At 40.4% G+C, this 18,717-nt stretch overlaps 1 protein-coding gene across 3 annotated transcripts in view; it reads right to left on the reverse strand.

The window, feature by feature from the left end:
- The window catches only part of RAPGEF5 (Rap guanine nucleotide exchange factor 5), a 235,203-nt gene that overhangs the window by 26,644 nt on the left and 189,842 nt on the right, over positions 1-18,717 (reverse strand). For all 3 annotated transcript variants that reach the window (XM_010804110.4, XM_005205289.5, XM_059885819.1), the window contains 8 exons: positions 16,470-16,614; positions 14,796-14,893; positions 13,015-13,045; positions 11,979-12,057; positions 9,484-9,633; positions 5,723-5,820; positions 2,929-3,051; positions 733-911 (listed from right to left, as the gene is read on the reverse strand). In XM_010804110.4, coding sequence (XP_010802412.2) covers positions 733-911; positions 2,929-3,051; positions 5,723-5,820; positions 9,484-9,633; positions 11,979-12,057; positions 13,015-13,045; positions 14,796-14,893; positions 16,470-16,614 — 903 coding nt within the window. The remainder of the gene's footprint in view (positions 1-732; positions 912-2,928; positions 3,052-5,722; positions 5,821-9,483; positions 9,634-11,978; positions 12,058-13,014; positions 13,046-14,795; positions 14,894-16,469; positions 16,615-18,717) is intronic.

Genomic DNA, 18,717 nt, shown 5'->3' on the forward strand with positions numbered 1-18,717 from the left:
AACTACTTTGAAAAACAAAGGAGGAAAAAAAAATGGAAAGACTGGAAGGTAGGAGGAACTGGGAAAGATCTGGACTCCTGTTGCCTGTTTGTGTTGGAAAGACCACCCAAGCATGGTCTCAGGACATTAATCTGGTATTTTAACAGAAGCTCCCAGGAAGTTACTAAAATGTCATCCAACCAACTACTGAGTCACTGCTATTTACCAACTTCAGTACCAGGTACCCCAGGTCCAATGTTTGAGTAGAAATGGTCCCTGTCCTCTGGAAGCTAACACAGCCCAGCGAAGGAATTCTATATACAAAAGTAAGTTTAATCAATGAAAGTTCATACTCTGGGCATGAGGGAGCCAGGAGCAGAACCTTGAAACGCATCTGACTTTCAACAGTTCTCGCCCCCTCTCATCATCTCCCCCCATGTGCCTAACCTACTGTAACTCACCTGGCCACCGTGTAATTTAGCTGCACAATGGGGCACGTGTGCGCTGCCTGCTTTTTCCTTCGGCACAGAGAGCTATGGTCTGGTATTGTGACATTTACTTTAAGATATAAATATTTCAAAGGTGAAGACAGAAATATTCAGAACAGACCTTTCCAATCATTTGGTCACTTAACTCACTATTACCCTTTTGTATCCCATCTCTTCACATCCTATCCCATCCCATTACGGGGAAAAAACAGATTTCCTCTAAAGGAGAGGAACAGAACTGCGTTTTTTACCACTAGACACTCACTGAGCGGCAATTTTGATGAATTTTTTCACCAGCTGCACTCGCTTGCCCAGTGGGCTGCAGAGCAGAATCTCCGTGGCCACCCAGAGCTGGACCTCATTGCATCTCTGGAGCAGCAGGCTCAGGTTCGCCGTGTGCTCCCCGCTTCCCTGTCTGCTGAACGTGAAGTAGATCAGCTCTTGCTGAAAGACAATGTATTCAAGCCAGCATTTACTGTTACAGCACAGGGTCAAGTTAATACAAAATACAATCCATTTTTTAAAATTCATTTTTAATTGGAGGATAATTGCTTTACGATGTTGTATTGTGTTTCTGCCATACAACAGTGTGAATCAGCCGTAAGTATACATATGTCCCCACCCTCTTGAACCTCCCTCCCATCCCCCAACCCCATCCCACCCCTCTAGGTGGTCACAGAGCACTGAGCTGAGCTTCCTGTGTTATGCAGCAACTGCCCATTGGCTATTTTACACATGGTATGTATATGTTTCAGTGCTACTCGCTCAACTCCCACCACCCCTCCTTCCCTCACTGTGTCCGCAAGTCTGTGAGTGTCTCTATTCCTGCACTGCAAGTAGGTTTTTAAGAACTATTTCAGATAGCCACTGTCATAATGTTAGATATAACAAATAACAATATATTAAATTCAAGACAATTCATGTTGACTTTCAGAAATGCCTCATGAAATGATGTTCACATAAAAGACTTACATAAATCTACGTTTTTAGAATGCAAAGATGATGCTTTTCATGAAAACCTAAGACACTCTTACATCAGAGGCTGAATCAAATCCGAACTTCCCAAACTTGTTCTATAGGCAACTTCAAGCACAAATGACATCATTTGTTCAGATGTACATTAGACCCTCACAGGTAGATTCTCTAGACAAGGGTTTTCACACTTCAGTGTCAATCTGAATCACCTGGAGGTCTGTTAAAGCACAGACTGCTGTGCCCCACCCCCCTAAATGTTCTGAGTCAACAGGTCTGTGATCTGGCCAAAAATCTGCATTTCTACTAAATTCCTGGGTATACTGATGATGCTGGTCTGGGTACCCACTCTTTGAGAACCACTGAAATAAGACACTGTCAAATCATAGAAAGAGAGTAAGATTAGAATAAGGTACAAAACTGACAGTAACTAGTGACTAGACTGATCATATGTAAGCAATGGAAGAGATTTGTTTCTAATCAGAAAGCTCTGTGTGTGTGTGTGTGTGTTTTACACAAGAAATTCACACCCTCCCACTGCATAAGCACACAAGCAGGGACACATCCCACTCTACCAACACTTCCAAAGTCACAAGTCATTTAGCTTGAATGAGTTCACTACTTGCTCAAATTTAGATTGTTATATTGGAATGTTTTCCACGAGAAAATATGGGGACGTTTAAAAGATGCTCCAAAATGAAAGAGAACCTTGGGGGTCCCTTAATCAGTCACGAGTTCCTTCTTCAGCAGGAAAGGCCTTTTTGTAATGAAACATTTCACTACCCGGCAAAGCAAATGCAACACAGTCTACCTCATTTTTCATCTACTGAGTCCTGTGAGCCTTTCCACTGGCTACATTTATTCATCAATTGTCAGTAGCATTCTGCCCCTCATCTCCTGTTTTATAAACGCTTAAGCTGTCCTCAAGGGAGAGGTTGATGGACATAAAAATTTGAAATATATCTCAAAATGTCCGAGAGAGTGCTTGAAGTCCTGCAGCATAGTCTAAATGTATAGAATGTTCTTAGGAAAGTGTGTGTGTGCATGTAGGACACATATAAATGTGATTTTTATATAAGTACTGTAAAGCCACGGAAAAATTAAAATGTCAGTATCAAAGGTATCAAACATAAAACACCTCTTCAACCCCATGCAACCTTCATATACATATATATACACACACACATATATATATGAATACATGTTTTCAAACATTAAAAATACAGCATATTTATACATTACACAAATATCCGACTGTATTAGGTGCAAATAAAGCATGATCATGTATTCTAATTATCCTAGGTTTGGATCAGTCTTTCAATATATTTAAAGTCCCCAAGTATCTTTGTGGGCCATGGTATCCCAAAGCATAACTATATCAACCAGAAAATGGATTGTCTTAAAACCTAATCACACATGAATATTCTTCAAGAAGAATTCCTAGTTAAGGTGGCAGTAGCATTTACTTGATCGTTTCCCCCTTACTTACCTCGTGAATTGAACTGAAAAGGCTCCAATCAAAATTCATTAATTCCAGAGCAAGATCCCAAGTGTTCATTCCCAAAATCCTGATCGACCTTTGCTGTGATTCCTCATTTTCTGCAAACGGATTCTAAAGTGACAGACAGAAGCAAAAGAATCCTCAGTAAATTCCCAGATGGTTGGCACTGAATTGGCTGGCCACAGAAAGGCACTAGAAGCCCGCGTGAGAAAAATAATCTTGTCTGAGTGCACTTAATAGTTTCCCTGATCTGTTCACCTTCGGTGAGTTACAGCCAATTCAGGAAACAGCCTCAGAAGCTGCAGAATGTGATCAATGATACTTCACTGAGCTGTCCCTCCCTCCCCACAGGCAAGCATGCACACACACACACACACACGCACACACACACACACACACACGTGCACAAATCTGATTATAAAACACTGCCCCAGCAGACAGCATAATGAAAGCAAAAGCCCTGAAGTCACTTTGGTTTCTGGTAAGAATTAATGTGCCAGCAGGGTTAGGAGAAAAACAAACAAAAGAAATGTCACAGTGCACTTCAATAAAGACAGACATGGCTTTTACAGGAAATATGTTTAACAAGTCTCATCCCAGACATGCATTTACAAATTTTACTAAAATGCCCGTGGAAAGCAAAAAAAAAAAAAAAAAAAATTTAAACAGGAAATAAAAAATAAAAGTTAATTCATTTATACCCCATGGTGTATGATTATTTTAAATTATCAATTGCTTTCCCTAGACAAATGGGTATGAAGAGTTTGGTAATAAAAGTATTTCTTTAAAATCTGACATAAAATTATTAAATGCCACCACAATTTTAAATCTGCCATCACTGTTAAATTATTAAAAATTTGGCATCTTTTCAAAACATCTGATATTTTTAAATTAAGGTAATAAATTCTCTTATTTGACTTGAACAGTTAATGACGTTAAAACAGTTAATGTCTTGGGAAAAAAAAAAAAAGAAGAGGACTTTTCAAAAATAAATGCCATAGAAGAGTAAAAGGAATATTTCAGAATCCAAATATTAGTCTTTATTTTTTGAACTGCAAAATAAATTATTAGCATTTTTGAATTTTTATATTTATGAAAAGGTTTCCTAATTGAAAACATGACAAAAGACCTCCATGAGCTATTCCACAGACTAGAATTCCCTTCAGAGTGGGTCTAGGCACAAACTAGCCCTGTACCTCCGGCATGGGCACAGGGTGGAGCTCAGTAAGGGCGGAACGGATGATGTACGTACAGACGCTGAGGTGGGGAAAGCCCAGGTGTCCCAGGGCCCTGTCTGGCTAGATGGGGACCACGCAGATGTCAGGCTACACTGCAGACATTCACAGAGCCACGAAGTGGGAAGAAACACAGATGTCTGCTTATGAATTTGGAGCTGTAAGGACATTGTCACTTGGCTTTTTACCCCTCCTACTTTCTCCCTAAATGTGTCCTTACCCCGGCCCTGCCGTCTGGTTATTCAAGGTAGTCCACCGCCCTCTCCAGGAAACACTTTCTATTTTTCTATTCCAATCATTCAGGGCTATGATTCCTGCTCTCCAAGAAGGCTGACCCATGCCCAAGCACAGGGGATATCAGTGGTTTCCCCTGCTAGCCTTCCCTTACAATGCTCCGTTTCAACGGAGATCTTTTGGAGCTGAAATTACCAGAACTATGATTCCAATGGGGAAATTTTAGGTGGGGGAAGCATTCACATGCAGGGTGGCATCTGGCTCAACTCACAGCACTTATTTATCCCACAAGACCTGCCCCAGGCCTGCCCTCTGCTATTCCGAGGCCCTGGACTGCAGCAGCAGAGCTCTGGGAACTCACATTGAGGGAGCCACAGGAAACGTCTGTTTGCGGCTGGGGGTGGAAGGGCGGGACAGTGGGAGACCCAGTAACAGTAACCTGCACGTTAGCTCCTCCTCCTTTGAGAGGTGGGGGGTGACTAATGTTATTATGGCAATTTGAGATCTTGTAGATAATTTTACATGAGATATTTTTATTATAAGCGGTGTTGGTTAACCTACATGGTATACAGACTCGTCCATTATACACATAAAAGGAGCCTAGCTGGAAAGAGCCATTCCTGTGATGACTGCATGGCACAGACCAGGACCCTGACTCCGGATGATACGATCATGATCTGGTAGAGCCCACTTTTTATGGGTGATGGCTCTGAGGCCTGATTCTACCATCCAGAAAGCAACCACAAGACCGAGGTTTTTAGGAACAACAACAAATCATCTAGTTAAGTATAAAGGTTCTTAAACTTAAAACTGAAAATAACATACAGTGGGGGTTTCTCCATTTCTTCATATGCTTACTCTTCGGTGGCATCTGATGTTGCCCACTTACACAGGGAATGCTGATCATGTACCTTCTCTTCAAGGGAATGGCACGCTCAAAGGGCACCCAGGGGACAGAAGAACAGAACCTCTTTCCCTTTAAATGAACACAGGATGGATTCCTCAGCCTGATCTCCATATATCCACCAGGAAAGAAGAAATGGAATTAAGATTCTGTTGGACAAAGTGTCCCATCTCTCAAATTCCTTGTTCCAGAGAGGCTTAGAGAGAAACAGTGCGAAGGGTTTTCAGTTCCTAAAGACAGGCCTGCCTCTGATTAGCAAATGTACTGTTGTTTGACAAGTGTACTGTTGGCTACAGAAGGAAACAGCTTGATGTACTTTTCTAACATTCATTTTAAAACACACAAATACATGTTCTCAGCCTGACATTTGTGCCCCTGTGCTTCAAGCACAAGGCTAAGGGTAACTCACCAAAGTGTCGGCCAGGTCTTTCCGGTAGACATATATCCGACCAGAGGCATCAAGGGATTTGGAGATGGCCAAGTTGTTTGGCTGAAGCTCATGCTTTTCTTTATTTACAGAAAAGAATAATTAAAAACACAAGACGAGCTAGTATGCATTCACAGTACTGCTAAAGAGTGAAATCTGCCAAAGAAAAATACTTAAAAGTAAATGGGATGTGAAGTAGATGTGATTCAGTTCTGCATACGCTATACAATGACACCAGATAATCAAAGCTTATTATCCACGAAGAGGTAACCTCTTAGGATTCATTCTTATAATATTTAGTCATTTTTTTTACACAGAACAGCTTGGGGAAAAAGGGAAAACTCACTCTTCACTTCATATCTATCTGTAAAGTAACCACATGAAGACTTCCCTGACAGCCTAGTGGTTAAGACTCTGCTCCCACTGCAGGGTGCATGGCAGAGATTCGACCCCTGGTTGGGGAACTAAGATCGCACGTGCCAGGAGGCAGGGCCAAGAAAAACAGAAAAGAAAGTAACCATACAACAATAATACTGCTAACAGTTGGGTATATCTCTGTCCTCATATTTATGCAAATATGTATGTGCACACATGTATATACAATCACAGCTATTCGTATGTATACATTAATAATCATAGATACATATATACTTGTAATAATTCCTTATGTGGTTTTATGTTCTGATTTTATTGTACTTATCCTCTTGTCAAAATTATTTATATATGCCATGTGTAATTGGTTATATAACAGTCTATTATACCATCATTTAATCTTTCCTCTATTGTTGAACATTTAATGGTTTTCAATTTTTTTTGTCATATAAATTAGATAGAGAGATACGTGCTAAATACCAGCAAGGGGCCTGACATATAACAGGGATTTGATAAATGGGATCTATTATTATAGCAGCCATAATACATATTGCTGAAGTCAACATCCTTCTGCATAAATCTTTGGCTCCTTATAGATGATTTTTCTTAAGACAGATTCTCAGCAGTAGAATTACTAGGTCAGAGGGAATGAATATCTGTAAAGGTTTTGATACAAGCTGCCAAACTGCTTTCCAACTCTTATGTCTACCAATACTCATCATTACTTTGAATAAGTTTATTGATTTGCTAAAATCAAAAATAGATTATTGATATATTTTATATTTCTTGGCAACTAGTAAAGTGAATATTTTTCATCTATTCTTCTTCTATTTTATTTACCTATTGTTCCTATCCTTTGACCATTTTTCTACCATAGCTGGACTCATAACACAATATGCTTCTCAAAGAAAAATGTCCTCCTCTCACCTGCAAAACACAGAGGGGAACTGACCAAAGTGATATTCAAGTTTATTCCACTGTAACACAATCAGTGTCCCCTAAGGTAGCCCTTTATTTATCCAGCAGGGTTGGAAAATCAATACATCACATCTCTTTTTCTAGATAACATAATCAGCTCAAATGCCAGATTTTGTTTTGAACATTTCCGCTTGATACAGAGGACAAAAATGATACTCAAATACATTCTTTACCACCCAGCACTGCAAAGATCAGTAGTACTGTCATGTCAGGCTCTTGACATCTGCTGTAAATGGTCCCACATGGCTGGGCTCTGACATTCTTCTATATCTTCCCTCCTTGTTTAAGCTACAGCTTCTTGCGACCCTCTGTATATTCATAAATACCTTAGATATGAATTTATAAGAGCCATTCTGCATTTGCTATGAAATAAAATGGCATGGTTTGCTGACAGCCATTTTTCCAGTTGCTAAGAATTATTTTTCTTACTGTCACGTTTGTCACTATGCCATAAACAAGGAAAAGTGATAGAATTTTAGGCTCTGAGGAACTGGGTAGGTTTCTGTTACTACATACACATACTTCTCCTGGGCACAAAACAGCTAGAAGCCTACAAAGAGCTGTGAGAACAACAGTACTAGTCCTTTCAGAGAAACCAACAACATGGCCAACGTGCATTTTCTTTTGAGAAAGAGAAAATAACAGTAGATCTCACTGTCATTTCATTTTGACACAGCATTGAAAACATTATTTATTAAAAATTATGTAACTAGAGCAAGGAATACACTAGGTTCTGTGGGCTTTTTTTTTTTTTCCTTCATAAGAACATTATTGTTTGGGGCACATAAAACTGCAGGCAGAAAGGTTCTTAACAGACAAAACTACTAACTGATGAAAAATGATGGCATATTTCCAAATCTGTGAGGTAATTCAAGAGATAAGCTCGTGTTACTAGTGATGATTAGCTATGAGTATATGCACATCAGAACTCCAGACGAATCTAATTTAATAAAGTGTAAAAATGGTATTTCACAGCCATCAAATAGATAGCGGGTAAAACGAGCCATTCATTAATTCCCAGACTCATGTGCGGCCCTGGCCGACACTGGGTCAGCTGCCAAGGGGGGTGGGCCCCCACTGTGCCACCAGGCCCCCTCAGGGTCCATCTTTCTCCAGCACCTTTTGTCTGCATGGGGACCCAATCACTACTTTCTGTAACAGTACTGCCTTGAGAGGTAAATGCTCATTTTGATGAAGCTCACTATTGTCTGGAATCATTTAATATCTTTGGTCACTTAAAATTAATATACAAATATCATATTATCTGGAGTATTTCCTAATATATTTTATTAGATATTCAACTACTCTCTGAACTCCCTTAAAATTCATGTAAGTCCATATGTTTCTGAAACATTTGCTCTTTTCCTTTAGAGAATGTTTTGCTAGGAGGCATGACGCCCAGGGAGAGGAAGGAAAGAAGCACTGGGACTGGGGAGATGGGCTGTATTTGTTTGACTATGTAAACGATTAGCTTGCAGGGCCATTTTATCTGCCTCTGAGTAATAAAGCGGAAGAGACAATGTTCCCTCACATAATGCTTTAACATCAAGTACATTCTGATCTTCTCCTGACTCTAGAGTGATAACAAAAGGCAAACAGAAATGCCCTTCATCTGCTCCCCCTCCCCCCAACACATGGTTGATTAGTTTATGCTGTCCTCCCATTTTTCAACTACTGAGGCTCAGTTACTTTCTTTGTGTTTTTCTCAGGGTTAATGAGATATTAAATAAAGATCGTAAGGCAAAAATGGGAGGCCAGCAACCCAGAGATCTGACAGGCTCCAGTGGAAGCGCAGGGTTCTGTTCAGGTCACAAGATCAATAGGGTCAGCTTGTAATCTGTGTGATCTTATTCAAAACACACAATAAACCATTCTCAGAGGATAAGTAAGGCCCAACAGAAGACTATAACTAGAGCTCACTCCCCATGTCTACCTGAAAGAACACTGCCCGTGAGCTTTCGGCTTATTGTACAGTGTTTGTCTCCTTCAATAGGGAGTCTTTAAGTATTAACTTGTCAGCGGGTAAAATGACTAGTTCAAGGCTGTCTTTCTTTTTGCTTCCAAAAGTAATTTCATCCTTTAGCAATTTCCCAAGTTAATTTAAACATGAAAACAGAAGGCTTATCTAGAGTACAAACTATGTAAAGCTTTATAATACATTTCAAAACACTGGCACGCCTCTCTGGTTCTTGGGGAGGAAATTCAGTATTCAATGGTACCCAACTGTTGTCATGGAAACACCTCTGGTAGAAGGCTTCTCATTGTTACGGTGATCACCCAGCTGCGGACCCAGAAGGGACGCACTGCACGTTTATTCCATAAAAATGTCAACTCTCTCCCTTTGGAGGCAAGCCAGTGAATGATTAAATATTCAAAGACAGAATATAACTTACCGCCAGAGAAGGTGACGGCTACCAGAGCCAGATCATCTTCCGCATGTTGGATCTTTTCTGCCACAACCCTCAGGATCTCTTGGGCTGTACTGGAAACAGTGGCCTTCACGCTGACGTATGAGTGCTCCGTTATGTACACGTGGCAGAAAACTACATGAGGTGAAAGAATTGTGAGTAAACAGAGAACTGTGGCCACAAGGTACAGACGTTTCCAAATCAAGGCACCCACACTATGCTCTTCAGTACAGGACAGACACAGCTAGATTTACACGTGCACGTGGGCGCCCGAGGGCATGAGAACGGAGCCACGTGCTTACACACACATGAGATGGAGACATTATAAAGCAGGTGGGCAAGCTGCAGTAGTCCTTGGGTGTCCCAGAGCCTAATGAGAGACCCACGTCGTGCCAAAGCTCGTTGGGTGCTCCTGGTAGGAGGCAGCCTACCCACAACACAGCGCAGTCTGTGCAACACGGACTGGACTTCACAGACCCTTCCGTGAGGGTTACCGAGATCTCCCAAAGCAGCCTACAAAAATGTCTAACTCACACATTTTCACTTTACACTTCTCCTCCCAACAGCCCCAGTGGCTCAGTAAAGACCACCACGCTTTGTTATTTGAATTCGCATAAGCTGGCGTGCTGCAGTCCATGGGGCTGCAGATGGGACACGACTGAGCAACTGAACTGAACTGAAGCTTTACCTAAAAAATCTGTCGCTTGCTATGGTTTTGGCTTCAAGCCTTCTTGATCTTTCAAGAAAGAATCTCCGCCCCCTGCCTGTGTCAAGGTGGTAGTGAGCTTAATTTTCAAACGGAGGTCACATTTCCAGCCTTTTTAATTTCCTTTTTCTTGTCTGTGGTACTACTCATTATTACAAGGGCATTATCACTACCATGGTGAACAGGCCCAGGAAAAATACTCCTTTATGATTTGACAGCAGAAGCTGCCTTAATAGCGATGGAAATAACTGACATGTTATTTGCCTTTTATATGAGCCATTGTGAATGTATAAAACACTAGCTTCTTTAGAAAAGACAGGACAATAATATGCTTAAGTATTCTTCTTTTCTAGATTGAAGAAAAGAAGTAGAATGTAGCTCCTAGAAAAGTTTAATATGCAATTTAAATGGCACCACAAAAATAAACCCAGGAATGTTTTCACAGAAATGCAAATGAAGCAAAAGACAAACTATGGGTTTACCAGTATAAACCTCAAAGTAAAGACACTTTGACAGAGGCACTGACAGTATTTTGTTTTAGGTTTGGTAGGGTGTGTCATTAAAACTCTAGCATCCAACAAACAGCTGTTTTATGTGTTGTCAACAGACTTGTGAGAGAGGAAAAGGCTTTTTTCCTTCCATAGAAAGATGGAGTTTTGGAGCAAGGCAAAGATGCAGTCTACAAAATGCTAAATGTGAGGAAAGTTTACATTGCGCTTAGTAAAATGATGAACAAAAACAGTCTGAGGCATCTTGAAATGACCCTTTGAAACTCGGCATGGAAAATTAAACAGCTAATTGTAAGACAGATGGGAAAGGAAGGTTAGCAGCTGAGAGAGGGGGAGGTGAGGTTTTCTGCTCCTCCACTTGGTGCAGATGATGTGGCCCACCAAGCGCCCTCATGAGCAGCTCATTATACACAAAGGATGGAACGGAAGAGGAATCTGCGACATCTGGGTGCTCAAGCGTTCAAGAAGTTGAGCAAATATCCAGTGTCTATACTTAGAATTTTGGCACTGTTGGGGCAGGCGAGTTTTAAAGTCTCCAGTCATAAGAGCATGAACATCTGAATGGCTGTTTCCCAGCTCTGCACTTGACTCACCTTTTACCCTAACGGGAGGAAGCCACTTCCTGTTCTGCTATAAAACAGTGAAGCAGAGAAGCACGTCAGCACTGCCAGTGTGCTGCAAAGGTGCTTCCCCTGCCCTGACCTAGGGGCCCTCTGCGGATGGCGGGGGCGGGGGGTGGGATGTCACGAGCCCTTTTGGCACGAACACTGACTGAGGACGCCCTGCATGTGTGGCGCTGCCTGCATGGCCTTGCCTAGGAGGGGTTTCTATCGCACATCCTTCCTTTCATTATTCCCGCCAAGATTTTCTCCTCTAAATCTCCAGGACTGACTCAGTCCAAGCCCTGAACAGTGCTTTCAGTGGACTTTCCCGTGAGTCACGGGCAATGGACCGACACAGGGGAGAAGGCAGCTAAGGGTGCCTTTCCAGTCCTCTGCACTGCTCCCCAAGAACGCAGTGGACTCTGCGTGGTCTCCTTCCCTTACTTCCCAAAGTAAAGATGACCTGGCTCCGGGGACAGTACTCAGTGATGAAGAAAACTATAGCACGGCAAGAAAAGAAAAACTTTCATGGTGGATGTTAACGTGCTTGTCGTGGTGGGGGTGTGGCAGCTGCAAACAGCTACCGGCAGGCGGAGGTATTAAAGTTGCGTTGTTGTGTTAAACTCCTCCACCTGCCCCAACCCTTGTTCAAATCATACTCACTTTCCTCACTTTCTGTCACAGTTCCTCTGTGCTGCAGCCAGTTCTCCTTCAGACTGAATTGGTGGAAAAGGGCTTTATTCTGCAAGAAGGGAGAACAAGAACAATGAACGAATGTATTGCTGCCCTTTGGAAAACCACAGCTGTTTGCAACATGTTCCAAAAGAGCGTGCCAATTTTTTTTGAATATGAAATCCATCCGTCTAATCTTAGAGGAATAAACTGGGAGTTGCCTCAATTAATACAAGTGGAGGTTGGAGAGTCTGAGCAACAGGATAGACCTTGGCCAAGGTCAGTGGCAGGGACAAAGTCCCAAATTGATTCTTCACAACATGCTGGAGAATACAGGTGTGATTTTTAACCTCTGGCCACTACAAAAGTCCACAGCTGCTTCTCCTGAGAAAGATATGGTTTTCCCACCCCAACATCAACCTTACTTTCGGGTAAGGCCACTCCGACATAGTTTCATACTTCTGCTGTAGAGCAGTGACTTGCTTAGGGGAAATAGGTACATAATTCATTATGATTATCTGTCACCTGACATATCAGCTCCTACAAAACTTGTGCCTGACATGTTATTTTGCATTTCCCCCTTGAAGCTGAACAGGAAACACATTCATCCCAGCTACGATCTCTCTCTTGGTTGGGTTGAAGAGTGCAAACCTTTTTCTTACAAGACTTTCTTACTCTTGTAGGCAAAAAAGTCTTGCATAGATGACTTTCTATTTTTACATCAACATTAACAATCAAGTTTATGTCATTCAGGGGACACTGTGAAAACTCCAGGATTCCAAAATGCACCACAAAAAAATGCAGAAATGTCATAAAGTCAAGGGCACCTGGCTGCAACTGGATCCACGCCAGCATAGGGAAAACTAAGTGAGGCAGGAGCAGGGAGGCAAGCTGAAGCCCCCAGCTCCTTGCCTGACCCCACTTGGGTGGGGGCAGCATTCATATTAATTATGAAGAAATGCCAAGAGGGGCAAGGCAAGGTCCCTAACTCAGATCACCCAGTTTCAGAGAGAAGGGTCTGCCTCACCTTCCTTTGCGGTGAGTATTCATCTACAGTGCTGAAAGGGAAACAACAAGAGGTCAGTCTTTGTCTCAAACCCAGGAAAATGTAGCCACTGTCAACAGACACTACTTTTCAGGCACCGTGTGGAGATTTTAGCTTTTCAAAACGGTAAAATGCACAGTATTCATTCATTTACTATGTAAAACACACTTGACATTAGGATTTCAAGTGAACCAGGAAGAAAAGAAGCTTTTATTCAATAGGTATACTTTGCCTTCTACTCACAGAAAGCGAGCATTGAGGAAATAACTGGATTTACTCAGTCCACAGAAATTCTAAGTTTATTCACATTTCACTAAGTCTTAGGTGAAATTACTGTTCTTCAGATAGCTAAATAAGCTAGCTAAGGCTGCTCTTTTCCAGGATGTTTCAATGTGTGGTAGGACTTGCAGGGCCTTCAGCAGGTCCCCAGCTCAAATTGTATTCCAGCATCTAAAAGATATTTCATTATCTCATACCAAAGACACAGGAATCATGACTTAGATCATGTTCTTACTTATATCTCTTATTTCCCATTTTTATGTAAGTTTTCAAGTGGAATGTATTAAATTACATTAATGCATTTAATGTATTTAAATTTGTATTAAACCAGAATTAAATTTTCCCAATTTTAAGACCTCCCTTACAGCATAGATCATTTCCAAGTAGGGTATTATTTTGATGTAAATGTTTCTTTCTTTTTCATTTTTGCTTCATTTGCTTGTTCATATTTTCATATTTAGTCTTAGGCGATAGAAATTTTTTACAGTGTAGAATGTGATAATAAAAGAAGACCATCAAAATTCATCACATTCATTATTAACAACCTGTAGCTCATTTCTGAACTTCTAAATATGTGATTTTCATGACTGGGACAAAGGTTTACACACGATTTGTGTACACCCTAAAATTATTTATATAGCCTTCACTGCACAGGATCTTTCTTTACTAAATGTGAGTCAGGCTTTAAGTCTCTGACAACGTGAAGAGCTTGAATTAACATTTTCTATGAGAAGCGCCATTTGTGACTGCTGAAATCTTAATATAAGCTTGTCAAAACTTGACAACAGATGTGTTTTATGTTTAAAAAGTCGAAGCTATATTGCAAATCAGAGGACAATACTTCCCTTCAGATTAACTTTGCAGGTATATCTGAAAACTGAATAATGACTTGATGTTTTCATTTACCAAAATTAAGAAGAAGAGTTAGTGGTAAATCAGAGTAAAACCAGGTATTAGCAATTTGAAAGACTAATGATAGATGCTTCAGTGATACCTGGACATGACAAAAGTCACAGAGCAAGTGCTTCCCTTCAATTTTCTAAATTGATAAAGAAACCTCAGGGAATCCATAAAATGAAGTTTAAACATGTGCCATGGTTTGCTGGGACTTGTTTATAAAACTTTTTTCCTATCCCATTAGAGATAGCTATGAACTCCTGAAATGACAAGTTAAATATTTACACTTATAAAAATAAATAATAATTTATTAAATAATTGTTCTTATGCACCCAGACTGTCATGGCTCAGTTGGTTCCTATCATATTGAACAGGGTTTTTAAAAAAATAGCCAGTAAGCTTGATTTAGTGTTCACTCATCTTGAGATATAAAAACAAAATATATATTTACTACTAGAAAACCTAATGAGTCAAGATAAATCCCAGATCTGAAATGTTCAAAATGATCTTTCTGAGACACCTCCAATTCTGTCATACGTGGTGCTGCTTTCTCTTATTATCTATGATGAGGAAAACGAAATACTTACTGACGACGGTGCATTCCAAGTATCTTCTGAAATTCTTTCAGCTCTTTTTCAAGTATTGGGTATTCATAGACATCATCCAGCACATTCCTGTATATGGTCTGGGGGCGGGGGGGGGGTGGGGGGGGCAGAAAATGGCAGCTGAATTGGTCTGGTGTCTATTTTATAAGGATTAAGACTCAAACAGTGGGTAACCTGATCAGAGAGAGAAGTGGAATCCAGAACAATGCAAGGGGTTAAACCAGGCACCACAGAGCTCCTGAGTGGGGGTTCCACCTCAGACCCCCTTGCTCAACTGTGTGGCTCTCTGGCAGCTCTTAGGGGCTATGGGTAGGAGCTACTCGAAATTCCCAGGCCTGTTCTATAATATATTTTTAGAAATAATAGCCACATAATCATTTGGGAAGGAAAAGAAATCTATTGAATTAAACTAACCAGTTGTTTTGAAAATAACAGTAGTTTAGTCAGAGACTTGGTTTAAATCAGTTTTTAACTGGATGTCTAAAAGATATTTGAATTTTGAAATCAAAGTGATTTCTTTCTTGAAGACAAAGTCAGTTTAGACACTTGCCTATTCTGAAATAGAACTCTTCCCCCACACGGATTCCAGTGCACCCCTTCTCTGTATTGACCTGCACAGCTAACATGCTTTTGGTGGCCAAAAGAGTCCAGCTGTCTACAAACTGTCTCCAGAGAATCATCTGTGTTGAAAAGACACTGCAGCCTACTCATGATTAGAAACACATATCAGCTTGCTGCTGCTGCTGCTAAGTCGCTTCAGTCGTGTCCGACTCTGTGCGACCCCATAGATGGCAGCCCACCAGGCTCTGGCGTCCCTGGGACTCTCCAGGCAAGAACATAACTTAAAATGTAAATCGAGGTTTAGCATCAATTTTATTAGTTATGATTGTTTTAATGTCTCAATATACACCAGGTCCTGATAAAGTTTCATAATGTATACATTGTCAATATAGTTCTTATATGATAAAAATAATGTTTTATCCCACTATTGTAGATATGGGACTGGTTAGTTTAAACCTATAATACATCTCAACATATTAGGCAGTTATCAAATTTTAAAGTATGTTTTATTTAATCTTCCTTAATTATTTCATTTGCAATAAAAATTCCCATGACAAGTAAAATAAATAACTTTAAATGAGCGACTTTAAAACTTGCCTTCTACATTTATTGACATAGAATTATTTAAAGTTAAAAATTTCTAACTATGTAAATAATATTTGGCTGCTGCTGCAAGTCACTTCAGTCGTGTCCGACTCTGTGCAACCCCATAGACGGCAGCCCACCAGGCTCCCCCATCCCTGGGATTCTCCAGGCAAGAACACTGGAGTGGGTTGCCATTTCCTTCTCCAATGCATGAAAGTGAAAAGTGAAAGTGAAGTCGCTCAGTCATGTCCGACTCTTAGTGACCTCTTGGACTGCAGCCTACCAGGCTCCTCCGTCCATGGGAGGAGTACTGGAGTGGGGTGCCATTGCCTTCTCCAAATATTTGGCTTCAGAAGTCAAAACAAACAAATACTTTGAATCATAACTTCAATATTACAAACAAGTTAGAGGACTGTAACATAGGAATGAGATTACTGAAATGCACAACTGAAAATAAAATCAGTCATTCAGCATCAAAGAGTAACTGAATAACTGGAAGTTTTACATTACCTTTAAAAACATTTTTGAATGTTCATCTTCATGTAACCAGTCTTTGTATAGAGCAATCCACTGGGAAACAAGATGCAAGACCTTCCGTTTCCGACAAGGAACATCTGAATTTTCTTCTTTGCCTTGATACTTCTTAGCAGAATAGGTGCAAATAGTTAAGAAAGAATACTGCATTGTTGCAAGTAAAAATAGGAAGAGATCCATTTATTCTTGTTTTCATAAAATATGCTAAAGCACATTTTTGAAAAAAATCTACAAGTATCTGTATATGTAGGAAGAAAAGAACATGTGTAGGGAAAGTAACAGGTGTGCACTGAAAAAAGCAAAAGGAAACCCAGGAAAATGCTTCACATACACTTGGTGGCAGGCCATGAGGATAAGGACTGGATGATCGAACTGACAAATGTATCACACAGTTCCACAAGCAGTGCGGGTTGATGCCACTTTGAAGAGATACCAGATGGGCCATTAATCACAAGGGTGGCTTCAAGAGATCTGGCCTCACTACATAGGTGGACACCATTTCCATCAAGATGACATCAGAAGTAGGCCACATACACTTTGATTCTCAGAAATTTACATTCTAAAGTAGTGCCAAATGAGCATGGATTTCTGGAGCATAATTTGTGGTGTGATTCAACTGTCCACCCCCAGGAATTTACATGGGAAAAAAAAAAAAAGAAATGGATAAGTGTACAAATGTAAGTAAAAAGGGCTGCTAGTTTAATTTTCTCTGAGATAAAAAATATTAAATAGGCATAACTTAAAGGCTTCAACCACTGAAGACAGTTAAATAAATTACTGCATATTCATTTAAAGGGCTCTTTTGTAGCCATAAGGCTGATGGTCCAGCACTCTATTTGCTGACATAGGGCATCCACAATATACTATTAATTAGGAAAGCAAGTAAGAAAAGAGTATGTCAGGATCATCCATTTCTATTAACTATGTTTATTTACATGGTCACTGCCTGGAAAGATATATACTGATAATTAACAGTGGCTTCTTAAAGTAATGAGATTTCAGAGAACATGGATTATTTTTATTATACTTACAAGCATTCCCCAATTTGTATACAACGACAATGTGTTAACTACACTGTTAAAATTAAATAAAAATAACAACCTCAAAGGCAACATGCTTAAAACCTTAGGAATAAGACAGAAGCTTGGCACTTCCCAAAACATCCTAGTGTTTCTGCCTCCCAAATTATCATTTCTGAGTATCTAGGACACATTAAAAAATTAACTAGAAATAGAAAATGCTATGACACCAAAGACAGGTAGGCTTTAGGGTTACTGGACAGGATTCTATATTCTTTAATGCTGATATATAATAGCAAAACAGGGATAAATTCTGTATCAGACTTTGTAACATTTTTTATAATCTGGTCATTTAAAAGAAGTATTTATTTGGGTCCTAACTGCAGCATGTAGGAACTAGTTCCCCAACCAGGGATCGAACCTGGCCCCCTGCATTGGGAAAGTAGAGTCTTAGCCACTGGATCACCAGAGAGGTCCCCTTTGTAGCTATTTTAAAACATAATTCAGCCACTGTCTCCCCAACCTACAAAAGTACATCAAGGACTGAATGGATAAAAAGATGTGGCATTTATACACAGTGGATACTATACATAAGATCATGGCATCCAGCCCCATCACTTCATGGCAAATAGATGGGGAAACAATGGAAACAGTGATGGACTTTATTTTTTTGAGCTTCAAAATCACTGCAGATGGTGACTGCAGCCGTGAAATTAAAAGACGCTTGCTTCTTGGAAGAAAAGTTATGACCAACCTAGACAGCTTATTAAGAAGCAGACATTACTTTGCCAACAAAGGTCAGTCTAGTCAAAGCTATGGTTTTTCCATTTGTCATGTATGGAAGTAAGAGTTAGACTATAAAGAAAGCTGAGCACCAAAGAATTGATGCTTTTGAACTGTGGTGTTGGAGAAGACTCTTGAGAGTCCCTTGGACTGCAAGGAGATCCAACCAGCCTATCCTAAAGGAAATCAGTCCTGAATATATTCATTGGAAGGACTGATGCTAAAGCTGAAACTCCAATACTTTGGCCATCTGATGCGAAGAACCAACTCACTGGAAAAGACACTCATGCTGGGAAAGATTGAAGGTGAGAGGAGAAGGTGACGACAGAGGATGAAATGGTTGGATAGCATCACTGACGTGATGGACATGAGTTTGAGTAGGCTCTGGGAGGTGGTGATGGACAGGGAAGCCTGGCGTGCTG

Source organism: Bos taurus, chromosome 4, assembly GCF_002263795.3.
Source record: "Bos taurus isolate L1 Dominette 01449 registration number 42190680 breed Hereford chromosome 4, ARS-UCD2.0, whole genome shotgun sequence".
NCBI lineage: Eukaryota > Metazoa > Chordata > Mammalia > Artiodactyla > Bovidae > Bos > Bos taurus.